Source organism: Balaenoptera ricei, chromosome 10, assembly GCF_028023285.1.
Source record: "Balaenoptera ricei isolate mBalRic1 chromosome 10, mBalRic1.hap2, whole genome shotgun sequence".
Classification (NCBI taxonomy): domain Eukaryota; kingdom Metazoa; phylum Chordata; class Mammalia; order Artiodactyla; family Balaenopteridae; genus Balaenoptera; species Balaenoptera ricei.
Genome location: NC_082648.1, coordinates 89,365,868 through 89,380,086, shown reverse-complemented (window position 1 = coordinate 89,380,086; position 14,219 = coordinate 89,365,868). Strand labels below are relative to the sequence as shown.

At 35.7% G+C, this 14,219-nt stretch overlaps 1 protein-coding gene across 2 annotated transcripts in view; it reads left to right on the top strand.

Annotated features, from left to right (window-relative positions):
* Positions 1 to 14,219, top strand: part of SLC41A2 (solute carrier family 41 member 2) — a 130,908-nt gene that overhangs the window by 51,937 nt on the left and 64,752 nt on the right. For both annotated transcript variants that reach the window (XM_059934812.1, XM_059934813.1), the window contains one exon: positions 6,143 to 6,214. In XM_059934812.1, the coding sequence (XP_059790795.1) occupies positions 6,143 to 6,214 (72 nt within the window). The remainder of the gene's footprint in view (positions 1 to 6,142; positions 6,215 to 14,219) is intronic.

The following is a 14,219-nucleotide window of genomic DNA, read 5'->3' as shown; positions in this document are numbered from 1 at the left end:
TACAGTGCGTAAGAGTTGCAAAGTTTGTGGCTTTTTTTGCTTGATGGAATTCCCCAATCCTTGGGTCTCGTGTGGTAGAAAACCCACAGTCTTACCAGCTTGAGGTGTGGCAAAGGTCAGGGAGTCTGGCAAACGCACAAAAAAGAAGAAGAAGAAAAGTAGGCAGAGATGTGAGAGGGTCCCATACTTGAAAGACAAACGCACTGGCTAAAATTTATGAGTTTTTGCATTCTGTTACTATGCACAGCTATAGTGGCAGAAAATTGAAGTTTTGTTGGCTTGAATTATCAGATAACGGAGCTTGGAGGTGACAGAGCAGGTGGAAATTTATGGGGAAATCCCAGCAGCAGAGAACTGCAGAGAGGATGAGCCCCAAAATCTGAGTATTAATTCTCTCCAAATCTTTGGCTGACCATTAAACTACACAGGTGCAGGGGAGATCCCCAAAAGGCTGGACTAAAAGTTGGTAGCTGAAGGAACCAAGCAGAGATATGAGCTGCTCCACATTGTGGAAGAGACAACAGTTTGTAGTTTGAGTCTAGGCAAATTAACTGCCTATTAGAAGGAAAATCCAGTTATCCTCAGAAGAACATAGCATTATCCAGAGTTATTATAACATATTATTACACTGTCTAGTTTTTTACTGAAATCACTAGATGTGGAAAGAAACACAAAAGTGTGATTCATATTCAGTCAATGGAAAGTGACTCAAAAGTGGGCCTGGATGTTGGATTTAACAAAATCTTCCAAAACAACTAGTAGTAATATGTTCAAAGAACTAAAGGGAAAAAATGTTCAAAGAATTAAACAAACGTGTCTTAATGAGTGAATGTATCAGATTGGTGATAGCAGAAGAAAGAATTCATGAACTTGAAGATAGATCAATAGAAATTATTCAATATGAAAAACTGAGAGGAAAAAATTGAATAAATATAAATAAAGCCTTGGATATCTGACAAGATATGATGTTAAACATATATGTAATATATTGGTATAACAAATATGGTAAAATTTTTGTATTTGACAAAACCAGGTAGTGGGACTATAAATGTTATTTTTTAAAAGCATGAAAGCAATTACTGCTGAATGAAATTATCTTTTGAAAATTAAACTTTATTGAAGTATAATTTACATGCAATAATATATGCCCATATTAAGCGTATAGTTTGATGAGTTTTGACAAATACATTAAATGTGTAACTATCACCACAAACAAGATATAGAATATTTCCCTCACCCCAAAAAGTTCCCTTATGCTCCTTTGCTGTTAATCCCACTACCAGGTAATCCCTCTGGTCTCAGGTAATCACTGCCCTTTCAGTCACTAGTTTAGGATTTCATATAAATAGTATCATAATTTTTCTCATTGATTATTTGAATAACAGTGTTTGCCAGGTTTCTCCACTATAAAGTTACATTTTACCTCTTGATATATTACTAAATAACCTGTAGGAAGTTACTTTGAGACTGCAGACATATCCTGTTACTTAACAAACTTTAGCCAATTATCTTAGCGTATATTAATGATTTTTGTCTGAATCCATTTTTACATTGAAGGCTGCTGAATTGTCATTTTCTAACTGTTATTCCTTCTACATTTATTACTTAGCATTCTACTAAGGAAAAGATCTCCCTGTCTTTCTTATCTCCCTACCTCCCTCTCTTCCTCCCTCCCTCTCTCTCTTCCTCCTCTCCCTTCCCTCTAACTATCTATCTATCTATCTGTCTGTCTATCTATCTATCTATCTATCTATCTATCTATCTATCTATCTATCTATCTATCCATCCATCCATCCATCCACCCACTCTCAGTATGGACTCAATGGACTCTTATTTTATTCAATGGGTCATAATCCATTACTGCTATTATTCATTTTGATGCCCAGATTGTCTCAGATTTGACTAGGGGGAAGCCCTTTCAAACTGGTTCCTGTGTTGTTTTGACATGCCCTTATTATATTTTGAGCACTTTGTTACTTTCTGGCACAAGATATTCCAGGCTCATCTTATACTTTCCCTATCCCAGCCCTGAACCAGCCATTTCTCTAAGGAGCCTGGTTTTAGTGGGGAATAGTATTTAGAGATTTTAGGCTTTTTAAGCTGAGTAGTTCCTTACTACTTTTAGATTCCACGTTTATGGTATTTTCTTCTACCATTTTAACTGATATTTTTAAAGGACTTTATGCTTATTTATTTTATGTAATAAAGTTTAACATCATAACTACCCAAGAAGTACCATTTTCACTAACACTAATATTTTACAGGACTGTCTGCATATTTCTAAATTTGATTTGTGGTCTTCATGAGAGAGGTCATTTAGTCAAATCTTCATACTTTGTGCAAGACTGCCAGTGTGTCCTTCTAGATAGATGAGAATCAACCTGTTTTAAAACTTCAGAAGAGCAGATTTTACAGCCTCTGGGGAAAACATACAAATAATCAGTGGCTAACACTCAAGGATTACATGCATTTTATGCTCACTTCTCTAAAGGGAAACATTTTTTTCCTAAAAGCCTTTCCCCACTTTCTTCCCATTTCTTTGTTTTCCTTCTACTCCTTCCACTTTTTTATTCTTCTTCTTATTCCCTTCCAAATGTTTAGAGTCTTACTGGATATAGGCCATTTTTTAGCTACCCTCCAGTTCCTTATATTTTTAGAGTGGTCTTAGTTTATATTATGATTTTCATCTTAATACTCTTTGAATTTTAATGTTATTTATGTTGTAGGACCTACATTTAGACAAAAAGCTGAGATTATTTCTTTTTCTAGTTGCCAGTATTTTAATTCACCAATTAATGTTTTTAAATTAAATTTCTCATTATACCAGTACTATTTTTTCAGTGATGAAAATTTGAAAAATTCTCTAAAGAACAAAGAAGAAAATAAAAATCATCCATAGACTCATCACCCAGAAATAACAATAGTTTTTTTAAAATATACCTATTTTATGAGCTCAGATGTAGAGAATGGACTTGAGGACATGGCGAGGGGGAAGGGTAAACTGGGATGAAGCGAGAGAATAGCATTGACATACATACACTACCAAATGTAAAATAGCTAGCTAGTGAGAAGTAGCTGCACAGCCCAGGGAGATCAGCTTGGTGCTTTGTGACCACCTACAGGGGTGGGATAGGGAGGGTGGGAGGGAGGCGCAAGAGGGAGGGGATATGGGGATATAAGTATACATATAGCTGATTCACTTTGTTATACAGCAGAAACTAATGCAACATTGTAAAACAATTATACTCCAATAAAGATGTTTAAAAAAATGTAAAAATTAAAAAAAAAAAGACTAATACTTCAATGGAGACTTTCAGTACCCTTGTTTCAAGTATTTACATATTAAATGTACATTTTCTAGTATCAATTATAGTAACTATATTTGTATATGTATAACTATATTTGTGTATATATAACAATTATAATAACTATATTTATATTTGTATTTCAAGGTCATCTCAACCCACTTTTGTCTTTAGCCCCAGTAAATCTTGGGTCCTACCCATAACTCATATACTTGAGGGTCAGACAAATAACATACACATTTATGGAGGGGAAGGGTGTAGGGATTATAAAAAGTAGAGACTGCAGACTCCACCTAAAGGCATTCAGATTCAGAAAGTTAAAACCACTGTGTTGGCCAAACAGAGCACATCTTCAGGCTGTTGGCTATCTCAGCTCTACTCTTTCCTAAAAGACTAGTTAGTATATCTGCAAAAATAGTGGCCTGTTTTTCTGGTACTTTAAGATAGACGTAATTTAAATAAATCTGGATTACACAGAAGTCTTTATCAGCTCTTGCCCTAATGTACTTTATCACCTTCCAAGTTCTTAGTTTCTCTAGCTGAGCACCATCAGGTCAACTAATCTAATAAAAATAGATCCAGCAAAGGCCTTTAGATAGAGCATTCATGCTTCTCCCTCTCTACTCTGAAAAAATATAGATAGTTCACATTAATCCTAGGCTCTGGACAGTAGGGTGGGTTAGCCCGCGTGTTGGTACAGTTTTTACAAGTTGGAGGCAACTAGGGTCAATTTTCTGTGTCCTGCCATACCCCACCCTAATGCCCATACCATAACTGTTTTTCCTAACTATGGAAATGGGTCAACATTTCTCTAGTTTTATTTTCTTTTTTAAATTCTTCTAAAAGTCTTTTCTTTGTAAAAAAAAGTTACTGTTTGTGAATATATTCTACTTTTTAAATTTCACATCATAATTATATTTCATAAATATGAAATATATTTTATTTCACATCATACATCAACTTGCTATTTATTATTTATCTTACACTAAAAAGATTACAAGTTCAGAGAACTCTAGACTGGAAGGGACTTAGAGATTGTGATCATCATCATTTATAATACAATTAACTGAATAGTGTGAAGTTGCTCTGTCAGTTGGATTTGGTCAGGAAAACAGAGCCGTGTTATGTATTGTGGCAATAAGGAGTTTAATAGACCAATCTGGGCTTACACAAATGTGGGAGAAGTTGATGTAGGAGGATCAGAGAAACAACCTGAAGCACTGGAGTAGGGCAAGAAAGCCATGGGTGCATTTTAGTGAAGGAGTCTGGATGCTACTGTATCTGACCAATGAGACCTTCCAAAAATAATGGCCTCTCCTTCACTTCTGCCTTTCAAATCTTAGGCAAGTTCTTCTCACTGGCAGACTGTAAGCTGAAGCTCTAGAGAAGGGGATTTCGAGGCATGTCACTGCAGGCATCACTGGTAGTGATGATACCAAGTGAATCTGCACAGTTGCTTACCTAATTCATGGTGCTCATTCATTCTGTCACCTTCACCTTTCTTAATCTTTTCCTAGACCATGATGAATGTGTGTCTCCATTGATCATCAAGCAGTCGTGGAGTCTTGACATCTTGTACTTTTTCACAGAATCATTTTAGATTGCCTCCTATACCTACAGACATCTTTCTAAAAGTTATTAAAAAATAACTAGTTTCTCTCATACCTATTTCTTGAACACTAAACCCGAGATAGGTTCACTCTTTAAACATTGCTTGTACCTTGTTCACTAGAGCAGTGACTCAGGTTGCTAGAGCTGCAAACACAAATTTTATCAATAATTTAGACTTTCAGGCTTAGGAAGGAAATAATACAAGTAAAGACAGCAGGAATAATTATTCTGAAACACTGAGAAATCTTAATATGTGCATTTGCTTGATACTTTGAGACTACAGTCGAGAGTGAAGTTAGAGAATAGAATCTTTTCCAGATTGATACAGGAAGTGTTGATGTAGCACTTAACCTGTTGGTTTGAAGCCAGTGAGCTAAACTCTAGTTTGTCCATGGTTAACTACCCATAAATAATTACCCTTATATATCTCCCACTTTACCCATTCATCTGTCTTCAGTGAACAACCATGTAATGAATAATTGAAACCTGGCTTAGTATATTTTTAATGATGATTGCTTATTGCTTTCCAAATGACTGCATTAGAAAAACTTGTCAGTTTTGGATATACATTTTTTGAATCCTAAGTGGTTGAGAAGTATGATTTAGCTTACAGAGCAATTGAATATGTGAATAATAATATTATTTTTTGGAGGATAGTCTTTGATTTAGCCAACAGATGTATACATTTTAATAGTGAAGTACAATATCAGAATTCATATGTGAACTGAATGAATTTTTTATTGATAACAATTTTAGTCATGACTCAAATATAAATTATGTACATATGAATGATTTATTTATATCTGGGTTTTTTTGTCAATAATTCTTGAAATTACATAAGTTTCATGATGTGGAATTAAACGCTAGCAGCTAAAAATTATGTAATTATTTATGTTGGGCCTCAGTAGACAAAATTTGGCATGTTAGTATGACACTTGATGTTAGTTGTAAAATAACATCAGACGGCAGGTAGATAGTACTAACTGGCCCACTAGTTCTTATGAGCTAGTAATTAAGTTAAAAAAAATTTTTTTTCTAAACATCTCAGGCAAGCCGAGTGTGAGATGCAAGACTTGTAGTGAATTTAAAATTATATTTAACGTGCAGTGTGAGCTCATCAGGTATACTAAAGGATTATTTTTGGCTTTAAGACTTCATATGCTGTTTAAACAGAGTAGAGAGCATGTGGATTATTCAGTGATACATGAAACTATCCATATTAACAGGTAAATATTGGGAAGATGGATTCACCCATTGAAAAGTGGAACCTAATAATTGGCAACTTGGCTTTAAAACAGGTAAGTGATACATATATTTGTTTACAGATCTTGAGTTTTACCTGTAAGAATGGAATAAATTTTAGTGCTCTTAAGTCTACCATTTAATTGTTTCAGGGGACCTAAAATAATAATTGGGTACTATGAACAAGTGATAGAATAAATGGATACCCATGGCTTCTGAAAGTTTTCTTTTCCTAGAAACTGATTAGATTCTTCTAATTATGAAAAATGTATAACATGCAAAATATAGAATAAATATATGAAATATCTTCTACCATAAGTATGTAATAGAGCCAGAATTTGAGTTAATATCTGTACAAATAAATATTTAGCACTTCATGGCTTAGGTGCTGTTTTTCTACTTTGATTTTTTTTTTTTTTCCACTGTAACAGCTCCTTTACTTTGCAGTGAAAATTGATTTGTATATTCTTTGCCTCTGAGTCCTTGTGGGATTTTTTTTTTTAATTCAAACAGAAAGTCACAAAAATTATAATCATCCTCATCAGTTCACTCAGTCCCATGTAATTAATTTTTTTTTCATCTTGATCTTTTGTTAGCACTTTTATGAGTTCATCAGTTTTTCATTAGAGTTCTGAAAATGCTTATTCATTCAGTTCAGCAGTACAGTCAGTTACCAGAAACCTGTACTTGTCAGAGTCTTTTCCATGAATTCCTTGAAGATGAAACCCTCTTATAGGAACATGTTTGCAAAAGCATCAGAGTACACCCAGAACTGTCTGTAAATGACAAAAGACTTAAAAATGACCACGGTTAAAGATTTGATGAAAATTCATAATAATGCAATTGACAAGGAAATTTAGTTATTTCTGAGATATACATTTTAAAGTAATGACTAGAATTATGACTTATAACATTATACCAGAGCATATAAGATTTTTAGAAATTTCATGTAATGTCTGGAACATTTATATTAACATATTTCCATACAAATAACCCAATGAAAGTTTAGTATTAGTTGTTTTGTTTGTTTGTTTTTTTATACTGCAGGTTCTTATTAGTCATCAGTTTTATACACATCAGTGTATACATGTCAATCCCAATCGCCCAATTCAGCACACCACCATCCCCACCTCACCGCAGTTTTCCCCCCTTGGTGTCCATATGTCTGTTCTCTACATCTGTGTCTCAACTTCTGTCCTGCAAACCGGCTCATCTGTACCATTTTTCTAGGTTCCACATACATGCGTTAATATACGATATTTGTTTTTCTCTTTCTGACTTACTTCACTCTGTATGACAGTCTCTAGATCCATCCACGTCTCAACAAATGACTCAATTTCGTTCCTTTTTATGGCTGAGTAATATTCCATTGTATATATGTACCACCTCTTCTTTATCCATTCGTCTGTCGATGGGCATTTAGGTTGCTTCCATGACCTGGCTATTGTAAATAGTGCTGCAATGAACATTGGGGTGCATGTGTCTTTTTGAATTATGGTTTTCTCTAGGTATACGCCCAGTAGTGGGATTGCTGGATCATATGGTAAATCTATTTTTAGTTTTGTAAGGAACCTCCATACTGTTCTCCATAGTGGCTGTATCAATTTACATTCCCACCAACAGTGGAAGAGGGTTCCCTTTTCTCCACACCCTCTCCAGCATTTGTTGTTTGTAGATTTTCTGATGATGCCCATTCTAACTGGTGTGAGGTGATACCTCATTGTAGTTTTGATTTGTATTTCTCTAATAATTAGTGATGTTGAGCATCTTTTCATGTGCTTCTTGGCCATCTGTATGTCTTCTTTGGAAATGTCTTTTTAGGTCTTCTGCCCACTTTTGGATTGGGTTGTTTGTTTTTTTAATATCGGGCTACACGAGCTGTTTATATATTTTGGAGGTTAATCCTTTGTCCATTGATTCGTTTGCAAATATTTTCTCCCATTCTGAGGGTTGTCTTTTCGTCTTGTTTATGGTTTCCTTTGCTGTGCAAAAGCTTCGAAGTTTCATTAGGTCCCATTTGTTTATTTTTCTTTTTATTTCCATTACTCTAAAAGGTGGATCAAAAAAGATCTTGCTGTGATTTATGTCAAAGAGTGTTCTTCCTATGTTTTCCTCTAAGAGTTTTATAGTGTCCAGTCTTACATTTAGGTCTCGAATCCATTTTGAGTTTATTTTTGTGTATGGTGTTAGGGAGTGTTCTAATTTCATTCTTTTACATGTAGCTGTCCAGTTTTCCCAGCACCACTTATTGAAGAGACTGTCTATTCTCCATTGTATATCTTTGCCTCCTTTGTCATAAATTAGTTGACCATAGGTGCGTGGGTTTATCTCTGGGCTTTCTATCTTGTTCCATTGATCTATGTTTCTGTTTTTGTGCCAGTACCATATTGTCTTGATTACTGTAGCTTTGTACTATAGTCTGAAGTCAGGGAGTCTGATTCCTCCAGCTCCGTTTTTTTCCCTCAAGACTGCTTTGGCTATTCGGAGTCTTTTGTGTCTCCATACAAATTTTAAGATGATTTGTTCCAGTTCTGTAAAAAAATGCCATTGGTAATTTGATAGGGATTGCATTGAATCTGTATAGTGCTTTGGGTAGTATAGTCATTTTCACAATATTGATTCTTCCAATCCAAGAACATGGTATATCTCTCCATCTGTTGGTATCATCTTTAATTTCTTTCATCAGTGTCTTATAGTTTTCTGCATACAGGTCTTTTGTCTCCCTAGGTAGGTTTATTCCTAGGTATTTTATTCTTTTTGTTGCAATGGTAAATGGGAGTGTTTCCATAATTTCTCTTTCAGATTTTTCATCATTAGTGTATAGGAATGCTAGAGATTTCTGTGCATTAATTTTGTATCCTGCAACTTTACCAAATTCATTGATTAGCTCTAGTAGTTTTCTGGTGGCATTTTTAGGATTCTCTATGTATAGTATCATGTCATCTGCAAACAGTGACAGTTTTACTTCTTCTTTTCCAATTTGTATTCCTTTTATTTCTTTTTTTTCTCTGATTGCCGTGGCTAGGACTTCCAAAACTATGTTGAATAATAGTGGTGAGAGTGGACATCCTTGTCTTGTTCCTGATCTTAGAGGAAATGTTTCAGTTTTTCACCGTTGAGAATGATGTTTGCTGTGGGTTTGTCGTATATGGCCTTTATTATGTTGAGGTAGGTTCCCTCTATGCCCACTTTCTGGAGAGTTTTTATCATAAATGGGTGTTGAATTTTGTCAAAAGCTCTTTCTGCATCTATTGGGATCATCATATGGTTTTTATTCTTCAATTTGTTAATATGGTGTATCACATTGATTGATTTGCGTATATTGAAGAATCCTTGCATCCCTGGGATAAATCCCACTTGATCGTAGTGTATGATCCTTTTAATGTGTTGTTGGATTCTGTTTGCTAGTATTTTGTTGAGGATTTTTGCATCTATATTCATCAGTGATATTGGTCTGTAATTTTCTTTCTTTGTAGTATCTTTGTCTGGTTTTGGTATCAGGGTGATGGTGGCCTCATAGAGTGAGTTTGGGACTGTTCCTTCCTCTGCAATTTTTTGGAAGAGTTTGAGAAGGATGGGTGTTAGCTCTTCTCTAAATGTTTGATAGAATCCATCTGTGAAGCCATCTGGTCCTGGACTTTTGTTTGCTGGAAGATTTTTAATCACAGTTTCAATTTCATTACTTGAGATTGGTTTGTTCATATTTTCTGTTTCTTCCTGGTTCATTCTTGGAAGGTTATACCTTTCTAAGAATTTGTCCATTTCTTCCAGGTGGTCCATTTTATTGGCATAGTGTTGCTTGTAGTAGTCTCTTAGGATGCTTTGTATTTCTGTGGTGTCTGTTGTAACTTCTCCTTTTTCATTTCTAATTTTATTGATTTGAGGCCTCTCCCTCTTTTTCTTGATGAGTCTGGCTAATGGCTTATCAATTTTGTTTATCTTCTCAAAGAACCAGCTTTTAGTTTTATTGATCTTTGCTATTGTTTTCTTTGTTTCTATTTCATTTATTTCCACTCTGATCTTTATGATTTCTTTCCTTCTACTAACTTTGGGTTTTGTTTGTTCTTCTTTCTCTAGTTCCTTTAGGTGTAAGGTTAGATTGTTTACTTGAGATTTTTCTTGTTTCTTCAGGTAGGCTTGTATAGCTATAAACTTCCCTCTTAGGACTGCTTTTGCTGCATCCCATAGGTTTTGGATCGTCGTGTTTTCATTGTCATTTTTCTCTAGGTATTTTTTGATTTCCTCTTTGATTTCTTCAGTGATCTCTTGGTTATTTAGTAACGTACTGTTTAGCCTCCATGTGTTTGTGTTTTTTACGTTTTTTTCCCTGTAATTCATTTCTAATCTCATAGTGTTGTGGTCAGAAAAGATGCTTGACATGATTTCAATTTTCTTAAATTTACTGAGGCTTGATTTGTGACCCAAGATGTGATCTATCCTGGAGAATGTTCCGTGCGCACTTGAGAAGAAAGTGTAATCTGATGTTTTTTGGATGGAATGTCCTATAAATATCAATTAAATCTATCTGGTCTATTGTGTCATTTAAAGCTTCTGTTTCCTTATTTATTTTCATTTTGGATGATCTGTCCATTGGTGTAAGTGAGGTGTTAAAGTCCCCCACTATTATTGTGTTACTGTCGATTTCCTCTTTTATAGCTGTTAGCAGTTGCCTTATGTATTGAGGTGCTCCTATGTTGGGTGCATATATATTTATAATTGTTATATCTTCTTCTTGGATTGATCCCTTGATCATTATGTAGTGTCCTTCCCTGTCTCTTGTAACATTCTTTATTTTAAAGTCTATTTTATCTGATATGAGTATAGCTACTCCAGCTTTCTTTTGATTTCCATTTGCATGGAATATCTTTTTCCATCCCCTCACTTTCAGTCTGTATGTGTCCCTAGGTCTAAAGTGGGTCTCTTGTAGACAGCATATATATGGGTCTCGTTTTTGTATCCATTCAGCAAGCCTGTGTCTTTTGGTTGGAGCATTTAATCCATTCACGTTTAAGGTAATTATTGATATGTATGTTCCTATTACCATTTTCTTAATTGTTTTGGGTTTGTTTTTGTAGGTCCTTTTCTTCTCTTGTGTTTCCTGCTTAGAGAAGTTCCTTTAGCATTTGTTGTAGAGCTGGTTTGGTGGTGCTGAATTCTCTTAGCTTTTGCTTGTCTGTAAAGCTTTTGATTTCTCCATCAAATCTGAATGAGATCCTTGCCGGGTAGAGTAATCTTGGTTGTAGTTTCTTCCCTTTCATCACTTTAAGTATATCATGCCACTCCCTTCTGGCTTGTAGAGTTTCTGCTGAGAAATCAGCTGTTAACCTTATGGGAGTTCCCTTGTATGTTATTTGTCATTTTTCCCTTGCTGCTTTCAATAATTTTTCTTTGTCTTTAATGTTTGCCAATTTGATTACTATGTGTCTTGGCGTGTTTCTCCTTGGATTTATCCTGTATGGGACTCGCTGCACTTCCTGGATTTGGGTGGCTATTTCCTTTCCCACGTTAGGGAAGTTTTCGACTATAATCTCTTCAAATATTTTCTTGGGTCCTTTCTCTCTCTCTTCTCCTTCTGGGACCCCTATAATGCGAATGTTGTTGCGTTTAATGTTGTCCCAGAGGTCTCTTAGGCTGTCTTCATTTCTTTTCATTCTTTTTTCTTTAGTGTGTTCCGCAGCAGTGAATTCCACCATTCTGTCTTCCAGGTCACTTATCCGTTCTTCTGCCTCAGTTATTCTGCTGTTGATTCCTTCTAGTGTAGTTTTCATTTCAGTTATTGTATTGTTCATCTCTGTTTGTTTGTTCTTTAATTCTTCTAGGTCTTTGTTAAACATTCCTTGCATCTTCTTGATCTTTGCCTCCATTCTTATTCCGAGGTCCTGGATCATCCTCACTATCATTATTCTGAATTCTTTTACTGGAAGGTTGCCTATCTCCACTTCATTTAGTTGTTTTTCTGGGGTTTTATCTTGTTCCTTCATCTGGTGTATAGCCTTCTGCCTTTTCATCTTGTCTATCTTTCTGTGAATGTCTACTTTGATTTTTTTAAAAGTAAATCCTCTATTTAATTAAACTTAACTTTTTAAATATATTATGGTGAGATGTTTGTTTAAGCTGAATTTTCCTTAATTTGTTAATGTTATCAGTGTTAATATAAATGAGCACATTAAATTGTCAATTACATATACATGAATTATATATAGATTACCTACAGTTCTTTCTAATCTCAGGGAAATATCTCTTTCTCTCCCACCACCCTCTCCTATCCCCAAGACAAAAGACTGCAGCCCCCAGCACCTCTTTAGCAAGTGCGAGCTTAGGAAATGCTCACTAATTTTAATGTTAGGTCAACTAGGACATAATGTTGAGAACATGGTGGCAAACAGTTTATTTCATGTAATGTTCAAAGACAAAGAAATAAAGGAAATTTTGGAATATAGGCTTTAATAAAATATCTGTGCAACTGCTTCTAAGATCACAGGGTTAGAAATAAGAAAATCTGGTATCTAATCTCAGCTCTGACATTAACTAGCTATATAACCTTTGTTAACTTAACCTTTCTGTGCTTAAGTTTCCTCTTATTTTCCACAGTATTGCACTAGAGACGTGCATGATCCTTTTCAGCTCAAAACTGTAGGAATCTATGCTGGAGTAATAACCAAAATATCTAACAACCAGTAGACAACTATAAATTAATATATAAATTAAGATTTGAAAATATATTCCATTTTTTTCTTTAAATACCATAAACTCTTACTAAGTTATATGAGTTGTACTATAAATTATTCATCAAATTATTCTAATAATTTTCCATCTCTGCTTTTAATTTTTCCTTTCACTCTTAGTCTCCACCCTTTCCTTGTCATCCTCTCTCCCCACAACTGTTGGTCAGAATGGGAGCCAATGATGACTGGGGATTCACTGATCCTAGTTGCCACAGCCTGAAGTCTGTGTCTTTGTCTCACTCCACCAAGGATGCATGAGAAACAGGGGTCCCTTGGGACCCCTTGGGGTCCCTCCTACTCATTGTGCGAGGTACTCACATATATTAAGTTCTTAAAATTCATCCTTGTTGTTATGTGAAATGTAATTCTTTAATTTTGATTGTTCATAACATTCTATCTAAGGCTGTACCTTCATTTGTTTAGCCATTGCTTCTACTCAACAAAAACTGAACTCTCAAATGACTTCCAAACCACTGAAGAAATGGTTCCTTCTGAATCATTTCCCCTGGCTACAGTAACTGAGCTCATCCCTCTTTGAACCAATTGATCTCTAGCTCAACTCTTTCTGTCCACAAAATATTCACTCCTGGGATTGCTAACTTCTTTCAGTATCTGAAGAGCTCCTATCTAAATATTCACTCCGGGCCCATCAGGACATAGTCGGTACCAGCCAGTGAGGCAGCAACTTGTTGGAGCCCAGTTACCTGTGGACAGAAGCAGAGGGGAGAAGAAAACAGGGTCAGGTGGAGGGTGGCGGTTGTGCTATCTCTCAAGCTTTATCCGCTAAAGCTCATGAGGGAGTAGATGGCGTGGGGAGGGGCATGGGATGGGTTAGCCGTGTTCCTTCGACTAGAGGCTAGTTATGGAGGGTAGAGGTGGGGAGCGATGGAAAGGGCAGAGGAGGCTCATGCTGGCATTAGCTGGGGTGTGTTCTTCTGACTATTAAATGGGATCCCAAGCAGATGATCTGTCACAGATTTCTTCACAGTTGTACACAGTGGCCACCTCAACCTGTCCATAAACTGTCAAATAAAGCAAAGTTCCCAATCCCACTGAAGAATCATTACCTCACCAGGAGGGATGTGCCCTGCGCTTACATGTATTTATGGCTCCTGTTAACCTCCCCAGCTACTCCTTAACCCAGACTCTGCTCTTCTCTTGGGTACAATTGGGCATTTCCTTTGCAGGTTTACAGAATAGGACTTATTTATCTCAGGTGTGTGTGTGTGTGTGTGTGTGTGTGCGTGCGCATATGCTGTAAGTCTTACATAGGCTCCCTAGCTCTGTATTTCATTTCCAAGAAGTAAAAGCACTCTATTTTATTTCTAAGAAAAAC